The sequence below is a fragment of the Gopherus flavomarginatus genome, chromosome 16 (genome assembly GCF_025201925.1).
Source record: "Gopherus flavomarginatus isolate rGopFla2 chromosome 16, rGopFla2.mat.asm, whole genome shotgun sequence".
NCBI lineage: Eukaryota > Metazoa > Chordata > Testudines > Testudinidae > Gopherus > Gopherus flavomarginatus.
In genome coordinates this window covers 27,727,111-27,742,799 of record NC_066632.1, presented here as the reverse complement: position 1 = coordinate 27,742,799, position 15,689 = coordinate 27,727,111, and the positions used below count along the sequence as shown (strand labels likewise).

The 15,689-nt window shown below is 45.8% G+C and overlaps 2 protein-coding genes across 2 annotated transcripts in view; one reads left to right on the top strand and one right to left on the bottom strand.

Annotated features, from left to right (window-relative positions):
* FAM186A (family with sequence similarity 186 member A) overlaps nt 1-10,771 on the bottom strand; it is a 38,768-nt gene extending 27,997 nt beyond the window's left edge. The window contains exons 1-8 of the mRNA XM_050925365.1: nt 9,453-10,771; nt 8,549-8,780; nt 7,383-7,559; nt 6,060-6,833; nt 3,785-5,984; nt 2,364-2,556; nt 887-1,062; nt 15-200 (exon numbers count right to left, since the gene is read on the bottom strand). Coding sequence (XP_050781322.1) covers nt 15-200; nt 887-1,062; nt 2,364-2,556; nt 3,785-5,984; nt 6,060-6,833; nt 7,383-7,559; nt 8,549-8,780; nt 9,453-9,650 — 4,136 coding nt within the window. The 5' untranslated portion in view covers nt 9,651-10,771. The remainder of the gene's footprint in view (nt 1-14; nt 201-886; nt 1,063-2,363; nt 2,557-3,784; nt 5,985-6,059; nt 6,834-7,382; nt 7,560-8,548; nt 8,781-9,452) is intronic.
* Nucleotides 10,772-13,229: 2,458 nt separating this feature from the next.
* LARP4 (La ribonucleoprotein 4) overlaps nt 13,230-15,689 on the top strand; it is a 51,269-nt gene continuing 48,809 nt past the window's right edge. Inside the window, exon 1 of the mRNA XM_050925366.1 lies at nt 13,230-13,397. Coding sequence (XP_050781323.1) covers nt 13,380-13,397 — 18 coding nt within the window. The 5' untranslated portion in view covers nt 13,230-13,379. The remainder of the gene's footprint in view (nt 13,398-15,689) is intronic.

Below are 15,689 nucleotides of genomic sequence, written 5' to 3'. Positions count from 1 at the left end.
GTAAGGCTGCTTACCGTGTCTGCAGAGACTTAAGGGGTTTGCTCCTAAGTGAGCTCACATCCAGTTCCAGAAATCTAGGGATATCTGGGAAACCAGCCTGGGACCAGACCAGTGACACAGGGGGTTTTGGAACAATAGGAAAACTGTGAGAGATGACATCGGTCCTCCACACTGACTCTATCTGGCCACAAACCTGTTCACTGCAAGAGAACAAGAACGCAGTCATTTGGAAGCAATAAAAACTACTCAGCTACAAACCTATTAACACAGTAATAAATGTGATGGGCCAAGCCATGGGCTCCTGACTCGACCCAGAATGTACAAACAAGGCATTTAAACCCATATTTAAGCACCTACATAAGTGGTCCAGTGTTCTAAGAACTTCAGTGGGAGATGGAAGTGAGAAGTGCCTCTCAGGATTAGACTCCAAAGGGAGTTTGCTTGAGTCAATGACAGGACTTGGCTCAGTAGCAATTGAGGGTGCTCAGCAGGATTGGGCTTCAAAAGGTGGTTGGCAGCCCTGGAGACTGAAGTCCTCTGCGTAGCCACAGAGCAAGTACAGAGAGGAAGGGAAAAAGCTGAAACAGCCAACATGGGAACACAGGGTATGTCTTACTCTGGCTGGAGGTCTTGAAAGAGGGAGACAGTGAAAAGGGGGAGAGGACAAGTCGAATGCTGGGGCTCTTGGGGCTTGATCCTGGTAGAAGTTGATCACTCTCAAAAGTCAGTGAGAGTTGTAGGTGCTCAGCCTCTTAGAGGAGGCAACCAGCACCTCACAGGATCAGGACCATAAAGAGGACCTGAGCATCAGATCACAATTTGGGGCTGTAGCAAGGCAAGGTGTGTTAATAGGGGCTGCCTTGAACATTTCCAGACTCCCATATACCTGACTCCAGCTGGATGCATAAAGTCTCTGACTTTCTTCACACTTGCCAGGGGGCTTGGATAGCCAAGGGATTTGGATCTGGCATGGGCTGAGGACGGGAACTCCTTCATTTCATCCATTGCTTTGATTACGAGTGGGGATGGGCTGTTGAGGTGGAGTTCAGCGCTCAGTCGGAGCTAATGGAACAAAAAGAAAAGAAGCTGTCGTCCTGCTGCCAGGGCTTCCCCTTTCCTTTCTCTCACTCACATTCAGAAATAACCTGACTGAAATCAAAAGGGCTACCAGGGGTAAAACTGGATTAGGGGAGAGGAGAACCAGGTCCAATTAATCTGTACACTGGTAATAATAAATAATAATAACAACAAAAACATCTAAATCCTCTGCCAGTAGGAGTTTGAGTAAGAACATAAGGATTGGAGTTCGTAATCATTAGTAAAAGACTAGTAGAGATAATATAGTAATTATAGGCCAGTACCAAACAGACAATCCCTGCCCCAGAGAGCTCACAATCTAGCTATTAGGATGCAACAAGTGGACACAGCAGACAAATGGGATGGGGAGTGGATTTGATGAGATGAGGAAACAATAAAACAAAGGTTAGCATAAAATAAAAGCAGAAGCCTCCGTTCGCCAGGTGACAGTGATGTTTAGGCATCATGGCAGAGGTAGGTTTTATGGAGGGATTTAAAAGAGGAGAAAGTGGCACTTTAACCTTTTTTACAGGGATTTATTAATTATTTCAAATCCCAGAAAGCTGCCAAGCACCCACAACTCCTGTTGGCTTTTCTGGAGGCTACAGGCAGTTAGGCAAAATGTTACTATGCCTGATACTGAGTAGCATGCTTTCTCCAGCTCCTTTCAATTGAAGGCGAAGTATTTATCTCGCCTCCATTACCATAGTACCTGAGCACCTAACAATCTTTAATGTATTTGTCCTCAGAGCACCCCTGTAGGGTAGTTATTATGCTGTTTGCAAATGGGTATCTGAGGCACAGCGATGCTAAGTGACTTGCCCAAGGTCACCCAAGAAGTCTGTGGCCGAGCAGGGACTTGAACCAAGTCTGAAACTAGTACCCTAATCTCTGGACCAGCCCTCTTCTTTGCAACCACAATTGATCCTCAACACCCTCCCCACTCCCTGGAAGACTAGGATTCAAGGATAGATGGGAAATATCAGTAAAGGTGACATCCACTCCTGTGCAGACAGACAGAGCAAGACTGATGCACTACTTAAGTCCCACTTATGCCCTTTGGGCCTTTGGCATAGGCCTTGCGCTGACATTTCTGCACGGGGGGAATTTCATCCTAGCCCCTTACACGCTATTTTTCTATCTTGTTATGCCATTGGATATTTCTAATTTTAGAAACAAAAGTGACCAATAAAAACCAAGGGCCACGCTTTTCTCTTGGTTACGCCAGTGATGTCAGCAGGATCATCTGTGGGAACTAAGAAGAAAACGTCGCCCCAAAAGCTAACCTGGGCAAACAAGGAAATCATCTTGCCAAGGCAGTGTCGACGTGCCTGCTCTGCTGTTTTTTGTTTGGCCACCCAGCACTGTAGCACCTTTTTCCGGTAAGCATCCACCCTCTCCACATATGTACACAAGTTCCGGACCTCAGCACCATCATTTACAGCTCTGGCAGCTTCCAATCTGGACATTAAGGTTTGTCTTGGAATAGAAAGAAAAGGAATTAAATTATGAGAAGTATTTCTTCTCCACAACAGAACCTATTTACATCGTTTGGTGTGTGTTGTATTAGCAGGGGAGTGGGGAAGGATATGCAAACTGAGGGGTGCTTTGGATTTAGGGTTCTGTCTAGCCATACATCCAGCCATCCCAGGTTTTCTAATGTCCTATTATCTTAATTTCTAGATGTTGCAGTACCTTGTTTGCATCTCTTTTAATTAGAGCTGGTCCAGATCACAACCCTGTATCCAAAACTTTTGACATTTGGGGTGTTTGAAATCTAAATCCAAGGGCTGTGGCTTGAGTTCATCACTACCTTTTTTCTCAAAATTCATGATTAGGGGTGGGATAAATGGTTCTGGCTTTGACCCATCTGTAATTTTGAGGCCAGGTTTTTCTGTCAGATCTGCACAATGGATCTCAGCCCTGATATTTTGGAGCATGGAAACCCCACTCATATCACTGGGTGATGAGACCATGTGGAGTTTCCTCTGTGGTTCTTTGAGACTTTTATCTTCCAACCCTAAAAAAAAATATAGAGAGAGAGACTTGATAGGCTAATCTGATTGGTTATGGGACAAATACCAAGAGGCACCAACCACCCAGAACGGCCATAGAAGTAAAGGAAATGGTCTGTCTATTGCTGAGCTAGGGCCAAATCCTGATAGATGCTGAGCACACTTTGCACAATCCTGTTCTGACTGAGATCAGTGAGAGTTTGACCACTGAGCTCAATAGAAGCAGACTGTAATGGGTGCTACACATGCTTAGCACCAGTCAGGATCTGATCAACTGGACCCCATCCTGGCTGCCCTGAGGAACAGCCGAACAAAGAGGCTGCAAAGCAGCTGTCCTTTGGAGAATACCCGGGTGCAAGACGTTATTTGAGCCCTATCACCAGAGCCCCAGGTAGAGGGATATTCCAGGGTGTTTTTGTGTGTGTGGCACGTCAGGGAAGGGAGGGGGCATGAACTAGGTGTATCTGCACCTTACTTATTCCCCAGCTGCCACAAGGCCTGTGGTCTGAGTAAGGCCCTCAGGATTTGTACCATTGGCTTCAATAGGAATTTTGCCTGTGTAAAGACTGAGCAAAGTCCTGCTCCCATTAAACTCAATGGACAGGCTCACATTGGCTTTGATGGCAGCAGGAACAGGTCCTTAGCAAGGATTTGGCCCCACATGGATAACAGTAGTCTGCATATGTTGGTACCTGACATGCTGGAGGTGGCAGAAGGAGATGTATTTGTGGAAGAGGAGAGCCAGCCTCTCAACATCAGTGTGCAGGGTCTCAGTGATAACTTCCTTCGCCTGCATGTGCAGGTGTGGGGGTAGTCTGCACTTCCGGGTCGCCTGGCCCAGCAGCACCAAGTTCTCCCTCTGAGCCTCCACATCCACCCAGTATCGCTTCTCTGACATGCTGGAGGGCACCAAGCTCTTCCCTTTGGTCTTCTGAGCCAGCGTCGGGAGCCAGTTAGTCTCCTCAGTAGACTGAGCTTGAGAGTGCAGGGATACTTTGCTCTGAGTGGGAACCATTTGCTGGGTAGAAGCCTTGAAATATTCACACAGTAGGACCTCTTCCTTTGCAATATCTCTCCTTGGCCTTAGTGGGGTCTGTTTTGTCAAGTGTTCCAGGGTCCCAGGTTCTCTGCTCCTGGGAACTGATTTAGACTTTGGGATCAGGTACTGCTCCTGCTGTATCTGTTTTTGCAGCAGCTCTTGCTGTTCATGCAACTGCTGTAGCCATAGCCTCTCCTGCTCCTGCTGCTTCACCTCCTGCTGCTGCCACTGGCTCAGGTGAAGGTCATGTTCTTCTTGCTCCTGCTGCCACAGCTGCCGCTGCTTCTCATGCTCCTCCACCTGCTGCTGCCAGTGCTTTTCCTGCTCCTGCTGCTTCACCTCCTGCTGCTGCCACTGGCTCAGGTGAAGGTCATGTTCTTCCTGCTCCTGCTGCCACAGATGCAGCTGCTCCTCATGCTCCTCCATCTGCTGCTGCCAGTACCTTGCCTGCTGCTCATGCTCTTGCTCCTTCTGCTGCCACAGTTTCTGCTGCTCCTGCTGCTCCTCCTCATGCTGCTGCCACAGCCTCTGACGCTCTTCCTGCTGCTGCTGCCACAGTCTCTGCACCTCCTCCTGCTCCACCTCCTGCTGCCGCCACAGCCTCTGCTGCTCCTCATGCTTTTTCTGCTGCTCTTCCTGCCACTGCTGATATAGCCTCTGCTGCTGCTCCAGCTGCTGCTGCCTCAGACTCTGCTCCTCTGCTTGTTCCTCCAGCTGCTTCTTCCACTGCTTGTGCTTCTCTTTCTGCCCTTCCTGCTGTGGCTGCAGCTCCTCAAACTGATGCTCTTCCTGCTGCAGCGGCTCCACCTCTACCTTCTCCTTTACCCCTTGCAGCTGCTGCTGGAGCTGCTCCTCAGGCTGTGGTGACTGCCATTGCACCTGATAGTGCTGCTGCTTCTGTATCTTCTTAAACCATTCCTGTTCCTCCTCCTGCCATTTCTCCTGCTGCTGTTGCTGCCATTGCTGCTGCCATTGCTTGGGAAATTGAAAATGTGCTGAGATATTAGGCTCCTTCAACAGGGCTGCAGGAAGTCTCCACTGTGAGATCACAGGAACTTTGGACTCCAAGAAGGGACTGTCAGGGTCATTCAACTGGATGGAGGAACCAGGGACTTCTTTCCCTGGAATGAGGATCCCAGGAAGAACCTCTAAGGGTGGCTTTGCCTCTTCATCATGCTCTTCAGTCAGCTCCAGGCTCCTTGGAAGCTTCTGTTCCTCTAAGCTGCTGGAATATCTTATCTTCATTTTTGAGAAGCATTCTTCCAGTTTCCTCTCCAAGGCCATGTAGAGCCTTTGGGCTTCTGGGTCCTTGGGCAGCATCCTCTCTGCTTGTCTCTTCCCAGGAGAGGGACATTTCCATAGCTTCTCCATCTTCTGCTCTAGATAACCCAGGATAGCTGAATTAAATCCATACAGTGCAGTGGATGAGTCCAGCATGCTTCTGCTGATAGGGCTCTGAGGCATTATTGTACGTGTCTCCTCAGTGTACAGGCTTTCCTTCTTCCTCCTCTGCTTTCCTTTCCTAGATACCCCTTGGTATGGGAGTTCTGTTGGGGATGGGAGCCTTTCAATTTCTTCTTCACTGTCAGCCTTGAGCTCATCTTCATCTGGTAGGATCTTATGCCACTCACCAGTGACATCTTCAACAACTTCCTGGGTTCCACCCAGGAGGTTCACATCCCATTTGTCAGCAGCCTCTGTTTGCTCACTGTCCAGAGGTTGTTCATGCTGTCTTCCAGCCAGGTCTTCTGAAGTCTCTTCTTGTTTTTCCACTGGGATGACTGCATCCCATTTGACAACAGTGTCTTGAGTTCTCTCTACCAGGGCTTTCTGTTTGTCATTGGTGCCTTCACCTCTCTCTGCTGAGGCTTTCAGTGCTGGCTTTTTATCTAGAAGCTTTGTATCCCATTTGTCACTGGTGCCTTCACCTCTCTCTATTGAGGCTTTCAGTGCTGGCTTTTTATCTAGAAGCTTTGCATCTTGTTTGTCACTGGTATCTTCTGTTTTCTCTACCAATGGTCTCTGAAGCTGCTTTTTATCTGGTACCTTTGCCTCCCTTTTCCCACTGATGGATTTAGCAAGATCTGCCTGGGATTTCCATGACAGCTTTTCAGCTGACAGATTCGCAACCTTTTCCCTACTCACATGTTTATCATCTTCCTGGGATTTCCTTTCATAAGAAGCCCTGGCCCCAGATTTCATGTCTCTTAAAGACAGTTCTATCTTTACTGCTGCTTTTTCCTTCATCTTGTGCAGTTCTTTTTGTATTGCCTCATTTTCTATGAAAAGCATCTTGTATTTGTGTTCAATGCTTTGGACTCGAGCCTCCAAAGATGCCTTTTTCTCATTAAGCACCTGTACTTCCTTTTGAAGGTTCACACACTGAACTTCCTGCTTCCTGGACTCCTGGGATACTAAGGTATCATACTTTGCTTGCAGGCCACGGGACTGTTTGGTTAGCAGAGTGAAGGCTTTGGTGAGATTGGCCACCATTGTCACTATATATTTAACAACAACAACTTCTGCTTTGTTGAACAGTATAGAACCTACAAATTCCTGTAACATGGTAAGGAGCTCAGACGTCCTGGAGAAAGTTACAGATTCATCTTCTAGCATTTGTTCAGGGCTCAAGGGCTGGGCTTCGTGAGGTTTCTGTGCAACTTTCTCTCGCCATGCTCTCCACATGCCGGTTTTGGGAACAACTGGGAAAGTTAGACACACAAGGAGAAAGAATTAAGGTCTATAATGAAATGAAGGATGGTCCTATGGTTAAAGCTCTGGGATAAAACTCAGATGATCTGGGTTCAATGTATGTCTCTGCCACAAACTCTCTGTGTGACATTTAGGGTGACCAGATGTCCTGATTTTATAGTGACAGTCCTGATTTTTGGGTCTTTTTCTTATATAGGCTCCTATTATCCCCCACCTCCACCCTGATTTTTCACACTGGCTGTCTGGTCACCCTAGTGACATTAGGCTAGATTCTTCACTGCTCAGTCCCCCATATTTAAAATGGGGATAATAATCCTTTCTGTATCTAGCTTGTCTACTCAGTTTGCCTCTGACTGGGAAAACACTGGGGTGCTCACAATAAAGATGTACACTAGGCTGGAAAGCATATTGAAATGCCTCATGCCTGAAGGTCACTTTTGAAAAACTGGCTACATATCCATCAGATCTCTGTTCGTCCAAATTAATCAGAAATATTAATTCCTTTCCTTTTCTTATTTCAAGATGTTTGAAACACATACTTGATTTCCCCCTCTTTTTCCTTCTGTTTTCCACAAGAGGTGTGCAGAGATTGATTAGCTGCATTATACATCCTTCTGTATAATCAAGGGAGGTCAGCAGCTTGGTCTCCATATCACTGACCCACTGGACAGTGGAGGTGTCTCCTACTTGTTCTTTGCCTTCTGACAACATTTCACCTTGAAAAGAGCCAAAGCAAAAAGGGGAATGAAGCTCATGTTAATTACCTTCCAGCAGAAAATCAAACCCTTATTAAATGATACAAAAGATCTCGGCCTGATGGTTAGCAATTCATACGTGATATGTCTCTACAGCCAGGTATGGCCACAGAAGGGTCTCAAAGCTGCACAAGGAGGTCTGGTGAACACTGTAACATATCACACAAACACAGGAAAATATATAGGGAGGTGGGGACAGCAATGCTGTAGGGTGGGCAGGGAGCAGGAGTCTGTGAGATGGAGTTTTAGGGCATTCAGTAAGGGCCTCTGAGAGGGCTAAGGAGGTGGGCAAGTGGCTGTCTCCCCTTGCTGGTGAGAAGGAGGTGGGGATCATGTTTGGGGACAGAGAGTGTGACAGGTATTAAAAACTAATATAATTCATCTTAGATCCTTCAGTGGAGAACCATGAGGGCAAATCACCTGATTCCTGGTATTCTAAAGGTTAAATTCAAGATGGTCCTGTAAATCAGACCCACCCCCCACTATATAGCTGCAGGGTTTGAGCAGAGACAGGTGTGACAATTGGGGTCCAGACACCCCCTGCAGAGAACAAGAAGTTTAACTCCCCCAAAAAAGCAGTTAAATCAACCGATTGCATACTGCCATTTACTATAAAAATATACCAAGCTACTGGTGTCTGGGATCTGAGCCATAGCAGCACAGCATTAAAGCACTCCAAGATTATAACGGAAGGTGGTGACCAAACCCCTTACCAGCCTGGGTGATCACCCAAATATCACAATGGGATCAAACTATGAAGTTGGACTCCAGCTCAAAACTTCCCCAAAGTTCAGAGGCTTTTGGATCCAGGTTTTTGACTGACCCCATGATAGAGATATAGGGGCCAGGTGGAGAGCATGGTTCCAGACATCCCTAAAGTTTAGGGCTACGGCTCTAGAGCTGCCTGTACTCTGGAGCATCCCAGGGGCCATTTGTTTCCATTAACTTACCCCATTCTTTTAATGATTCCAGAACAAACTTTAAATCTTTCCCTTGAGCTGTGCTGGTGTTGAGCAGGATGACTACTTTGTCCAGTAGAAGTGCCCGCCGTTTCCTCTCAGCCCAAGTGCCGGAGAGGAAAAACTGTTCTTCTATCTCTGGGTCCATCCGTTCGTCCCCTTTGAAGCGGTCACACACCCGGTTCACGTTGTCCAGAATTACAAACAGTTGCTTAAAAACCTCCTAAAGAGACAGGATGAGGCCTTAATAATACTGTTTCTAGATCACCCTACATGCAAGGAGCTCAAGCCCAGGTAAGCAAATCCACTGGACTGGGACTCAGGAGAGCTAGGTTTCATTCTGCCACAGACTCCTTGTGTGACCTTGGGCAAGTCACTTAAATTTCTACGTGAGATAATACTTCCTTTCTCCTACCTTTGTTTGACTTCTCTATTCAGATTGTAAACTCTTTGAGGCAGGAGCTGCTTCTCATTATGTGCTGCCTAGTACAATGAGGCTCTGATCTGACTTAGGAGATCTGGGTGCTACAGTAACATATAACAGAGGATGAGTTAGGAATAGAACCTAGCTAGGGAGGGTCTCAGCACTGCAAATGGGAGTGCTTAACACTTCTCAGGATCATGTCCCTTTATTTCTAAATGACAAATATCAGGAAGTAAATATTCTGCTCCTCGAATTGCTGATAAAACCAACCGGAAATGAACACGAGCTGTTCACTAAAATGGAAAGCAACTCAAGACCCCTAACGGTAATGGGAATATTTTGTGGAGCATAAAATCTGAGACCTCCACCTATCTCTGATGCCTCTCCTACAAAGGGCTAGTCTCCCTTGCATCCTACTCACAGGAGGCATTCAGCAGACCCAAAGATCAGGTACTCAGTGTCAAGATGTACCTTCCTGGCTCTGTCGAGCTGGGCAGCATCAATTTTCTCCAGTATGTTCTTCACTGAGGGGGGGATTTCAGTGAGAGGACTGATAATGAGTTCCAATTTAGAGGCTGCAGCTTCAAGCTCAGGTTCTGAGTTTGTTTCAGATTCATATGAGCTTCCTAATGATGATGATGATGATGATGATGATTCTTGCACTACCATGTTTAGAACCTGGTAGTTTTTCTGCACGAAGAATAAACTTCTGACAATTCCAAACTGAATCACAGGGTAAGCCTGTTTAGTTTCCTTGTTCTAGAGGTGTAGTTGGAGGTCCAGTTTCTCTGGCTGTTAGCTCAACAGCAGAGGGACAAATGGACTTGTCACCAAGAGATGAGAATATTCTATTTGTCTGGGTGATGTCATAATAACTTTTCCTCTGGTTCTATCCTGATATCATCAGGCACAGTGAATGGAATGTACATAGATAAGACACCTACCAAACAGGATTTACTAATTAAATATCCCCTAAGGAGATTTCAACAGGAGTGCTTAACATAGGGTGACCAGATAGCAACTGTGAAAAAACAGGACAGTGGGTGGGGGGTAATAGGCACCTATATAAGAAAAAGTCCCAAAAAACAGGACGACTGTCCCTATAAAAACAGGACATCTGGTCACCCTAGCTTAACGAGAAGGCTCTAGAACAGTTATATCCCGGTCAGTACAGCTTTCTGGTAGAAGGTGACATTGCTGGCTGTACTACAGAAGGTCAGAGCTGCAGTTGTCCAATAATCTTTCTATCATTTATGTACTTCAAGCACAAGTAGTCCTCAGTGGGACACATGCGAGTGGTTGCAGGGACAAGACTCTAGTGGTGCTGGACATTTTAAAAATAGAATTGCTTGTCAGAGTAATTTCAAATGAAGCCATTCCTGGAGAGGAGCTGCAGGGATTCCCTAACATAACTGGTGCTCAAGCTTTTAATGCTTTGTAAGGCTATTTAAGAAAAAGCTTTTCATGGACTCACTTCCCCTCCCAAACCCAATTTCCTACCTTTTGTCTATAAAATATTTCAGTCTGCAGACCACCAGGAAAGGAGATCACAAGTGCCCATGGATCATACTTTGATTATCAGTGCAATATTGTGGCTGGAAATCATTGTTCTTGGATCCTTCTTGTATTCTTTGGAAATTTTTCTTTATTTAGCAGAACTCACTGCCCTACCAAGCTGGCAAATTTAAATGTTGTATGCAATGTTGTAGCTGTGATGGTCCCAGGATATTAGGGAGACATGATGGGTGATGTAATATCTTTTATTGGACCAACTTTTCTTGGTGAGAGAGACATGCTTTTGTGCTTACACAGAGCACTTCAGACCTGAAGAAGAGCTCTATGTAAGCTTGAAAGCCTGTCTCTCTCACCGTTGGTCCAGTAAGATATTACCTTACTCACCTTGTCTCTCTAAATTGAAATGCTGGCATTTGTTCCTTCTCCCCTCACCCACTTTCAGGACTCCACACATTTCCCACTCCAAAGTTTCATCTGTTCCTGCTCTTGATCTTATCCTACAAATACAAAGAATTAAAGCTCTTTGCCACCTTATGGTGTGTGAGTGGGGAAAGCAGATAATCCTTAGAATACAGGCCTCTCATGGCCTCCTATGAGTTATGGGAAAAGAGCATTAGGAACCTACGAATTGCCAGACAAGATCAGGAGTCCACCTACTGCAGTATCCTGTCTCCAATAGTGGCCAATACCAGATACTCAAAGATAGGTGCAAGAGTCCTAAAATGGAGGGCTAGATAAAAATGTACACAATTTTGCTGAATTTTTCATTATGCAACTTAAAAAAATCAACTATTTTTTTATATTAAAAGTTTTTCACAAATGTTTGTTTTACATCTTGGGGTTTGGGGTTTATTTTCAGTAATTCTTCCCCTGACATTCTTTCCCCTTTTTATTTTCTCTCCTCTTCCCCCTTTCACTCCCTCCTCCTTTTGTATTTTACTACTGAAAAAGGGAGGAAAAAAGGGAGACAAGGTTTGAAAAAAAAATTATAAACTAAAAACAGACTAAATGTCTTGTCTTTCAAGTTTTTTTTTTTTTTAAGGAAACAAAGAAAAAAATGTTCAAGAAAACGTCAGGTTTTGAAAAAAGGCCATTTTTTTAATTACAAAATTTCAACCAGCACTGCTTATGCTAATAACCACCCTCTTCTACCTCAAAACCTCAACCTATACCCCTCTTCCACATCACAAAAAGAAAGCAAATTAATCAAATTAAATTAATAAACACTACCCTGAGCTTTGGAATTTTTACCCCATAAAGGGTGAAATGCCAGAGTCTTCACAAAGTGCACTTGGGATTTCACAGTTTAATACTGCTTTTATGTGGAAGGCACTCAGATACTAAGGTGATGGGTGGCAGTATAGAACTATCTAAAATAGACTGGAGAGAGAACTGTCTGTGTATGTGTGTGCAAGCATGTGCGTGTGCGTGTTTATTATTAGAAATTATTTGTATTGATGGATCAGAGATCCCCCTGATGCTAGGTAATACACAAGCATATACACAGGCATAGTTTGACTTCTATATATGGCGGGGCAGCTAGCTCCAGTCAGGTCAAGGCTGCATGTGGCAATGTGTGTAAATTATGTGCCTGCCCGAGGCCTGGAGCTGGGGGGGCAATGCCTGCTCCTCAATTATGCCCCTGGACATATATAAAAAAGGTAGGTCCCTGCCCCAAAGAGCTTAGCCTGAGAGAGTCCATTTTTTTCAGAATTGGAGATTCATGTTGGTCTTTTTCACAGGTTACCTGTTACTCTGGATAGATTAATTTTCTCCTCCTGAGGGTGGGGGATAGCTCCTCTGTCTCTGATAAAAAGGTGACAAAACATCTGTCGGAGACTATGAAACAGAGCCACATCTTGTGGGTCACAGTGATGTTTGAGTACAACATGACCCAGCTTTCTCGCCATCTTATTGCTCTGGTTGAGGCTCAAAGATCTTGATGTGATGCAGTGTTGTAACTCTTGTGACTTGTTACAGGTATCACAATATTTGGAATTCTTCTTGAAGCCTCAGACCCTGGAGTCCTGACATTACTGTGAGACTCTTGGCCTTTATCTCATGGTTGTGGAGAAAAGAGGGCCAACATGAACCAGAAGAGCCCCAAGTGTATTGTTTTTAAGCCAGTCTGATGATTCTGAAGGCCTGACTCAGGGTTTTGAAGGCTTGAGGTTGGTGCTACTTGAAATCCACTTCCATGGCCCCAGGCTCAGGATGCTGTGGGGCCATGATGGCATCTCAATGGGGCATGATCCCACCTTGGGGCCCTTTAATTGCTCTGTGCAGCCTTGACATGAGGTCACCCTGTTTGGATGCTACCTCATGGCTCTGTGCTGGGCACGTTCTGAGGTGGCACAATGGCCCCTTCAGGGGCACACAGAATGGTACATCCCCCGTGCACCCCCACCGCGTCGAGAATGGCACTTTCCCCCCAACACACAAACAAGGAGAGGACCACTCCAACGGATTCCCTTCCCCCTGTTGTTCAGAGATTGGTACATGCCCTCGGAACAACAATCCCAACAGCGTAGAGAATGGTATGCCCCCTCTGACACCTACGCAGAATGGTTCATTCCCCTAGATTGCTGTGTACCCCCGCCCGGGCAATAGTACATTCCCAAGAAGACCCTGGCTAGTTTCTTCCAACTGCCTTCGATGACCCCGGAAGGACTTCTAGGTGGTGACCCGGCAGAGGCGGTGGCTGCCGGGGAGAGGCGGAGGATCTGCAAGGGGCGGGGGCCCGGGCCCTGGCTGGCGGCAGCAGCCGGAGGCGGAGCTCGAGTGTCCTTATCGCTGGCGCTGCCGGAGCCTGCCTGGGAGCGGGGAGCCGTCCGAGCCGGGATCCCGGGCCCGCTGGCCTCGGGGGGAGGCGGGAGAAGGAGGATGCTGCTGTTCGTGGAGGTGAGGAGGGGGCCCGGATTGGGGGGAGGCGGCGAGGCCGGCCGGCCGCGTTGTGGGGCCATGTGACTTTCCAGGCCGCACACGCTGCTGCCGCGGCTGAGCGAGCCAGCCGGCCGGGCCCGGGGGGGAGGGGCCGGACCTGAGACAGCAAATCCGGCCTGGAGGAAGGGGCTGTGGAGTCACCTCGAGGAGGGTGAGTGAGGAGAGCGGGGGGGCCCAGGAGGCCGCATGAATGGACTTTGGGGGGTGACAGGAGCGAGGGGGCTGAGGTGAGAGGGGCGGTTTGAGAGCGAAGGTGAAGGGTGGGGCGGACTGGAGGTTAAGAAAACCTCGCCCCATCTCTTCGTCCCCGGGAGGTTCTGTCAGTGGCCGGGCTCTCGGTGCCATGCTAGAGAGAGGGAAAGCGGGTGGGGGGAGGGGGAGTCTTGAAAGGCACCGCATTGACCTTTTGTAAAAGTTGCCCTGGTGGCTGCCTGGTGCATGGCGCGGCGCGTGTGAAGGTTACACGGTGGGGGGTGGGCGAGAGAAACCACTGAAGTTTTTTTAAATGTTAAAATCCAAAGATTTTTTTTGTTATTTCATTCGGCCCCCCCCCCCCCCTTTTTTTAAAGCAGAGGCTGCCATTGCATGTGTGCAATATAATCAGCTGATCCCTTGCTTTCTCTGCCTGGCTAATGCTTTGAGTAGATTCCAGAGCATATTGTTCTTTGCATTGTATAAACGTCAAACTAGCAAAGCTGCAACTTAGCAACTTGGCACTGGCTAACTGTGCCCATAAATAGAGCCTGTGGAAGGATTGTATTCCACAGGTTGTAAGGCAGCTGTGGTGAAAAAGAGAATCAAATCTAGCAGGATCTCTTAATTGCTTGTATATTTTGATATGGTTTGATGGGAACTAATTACAGCAAGTTGAAACTTTTTTTTATTCAAATATTTTTTTTTCTTGAATGTATTCAAAGCATTTTGAAGACTAAGGGAATTGTGGAAGTGCTTTTGTAAAGTAACATATAGGAAAATTTAATCCTAGAAAAAACAGTATGTATAGAGTAGAAAAAGGATAAACTATTAATTCTCTTTTAAGATTATAATTTGTACTCTTGGACTTGCACTCTTTCTCATTTTTCTGAAGATTACATAAACTCGCAATGTAGTTACTTGCCACTGAGAAACTGGCTGCTTCCTTTTTTCAATGGACTTCCTGGTTTTCCTTAATTCAGCTGCTGTGGTTAGTTTTTCAGTTTAGTAAACTGAATTGGAAAAAAATGGAAGTAATACATATTTTGGTAAAATTAAAGACTATATAATTTCATTAACTAAACCTAGTACATACAGGTGTATAGTGTTTCTGTACTTTGAACCTAAATAAACATGGCACATTAAGGAACATTTCTTTTGAATCTGAAAACTTACAACTATGCTTTTATTGTTGTTATTGTGGTTTGTAGCCTTGATGGACAAAGTAGACTGCTTCTTTATTGCACCACCAAATAAATTAGACCCACACTTTTAGGTAAAGTGTTTCTTCACCCTTGGCTGTATATGAAGTCCTTTGATTGTGTATTTGGATGGAGATCATTTGGTTCTAACAGATATCGCATCTACTATTACTGAAAGATCAATGTGTTTAGCAAACACTTTCTGCATCACTTTAGTGAAACTTAATTCCATTGTTTAGATTTCATAGTCTGTAGTGCACTTTGTTTAAATGTTCCAGATTGGTTTGACTTAATTTACTGTAAGACAAATCAACATAATTGACAATCAGTTTGTAAGCACCTAGAAGATGATAAGGTGATAAGTAACAGTTAAGAACAAATCATGTCAAACCATCCTAATATGTTTACTTGTCAGGGTAACAAGCCTTGTGAATGGGGGGAACTAGTAGATGTGATGTATCTTGACTTCAGTCAGGCTTTTGATATTATCTCACATGACAGTCTCATAAACAAACTAGAGAAAAGTAGCCTGGATGAACCTACTATCTGTTGGGTGTGGAATTGGTTTGAAAACTGTACTCACTAGTTATCTGAGGTTCACAGCCAAGATGAAAGGGCATATGGAGTGGGGGTCCCACAGGGATTTCATTGGTCTGATTCTATTTGATATCGTCATAAACGATTTGGTAATGGAGAGAATACACCTCTAAAGTTTGCTGGTGATACCACACTGGTAGGGGTTGCAAGCGCTTTGGAGGACAGGATTAGAATTAAAAGTGATCTTGACAAACTGGAAAAATGGTGCAACATGAATAGAATTAAATTCAGAGTACTGCACTTAGAAAGGAATAATCAA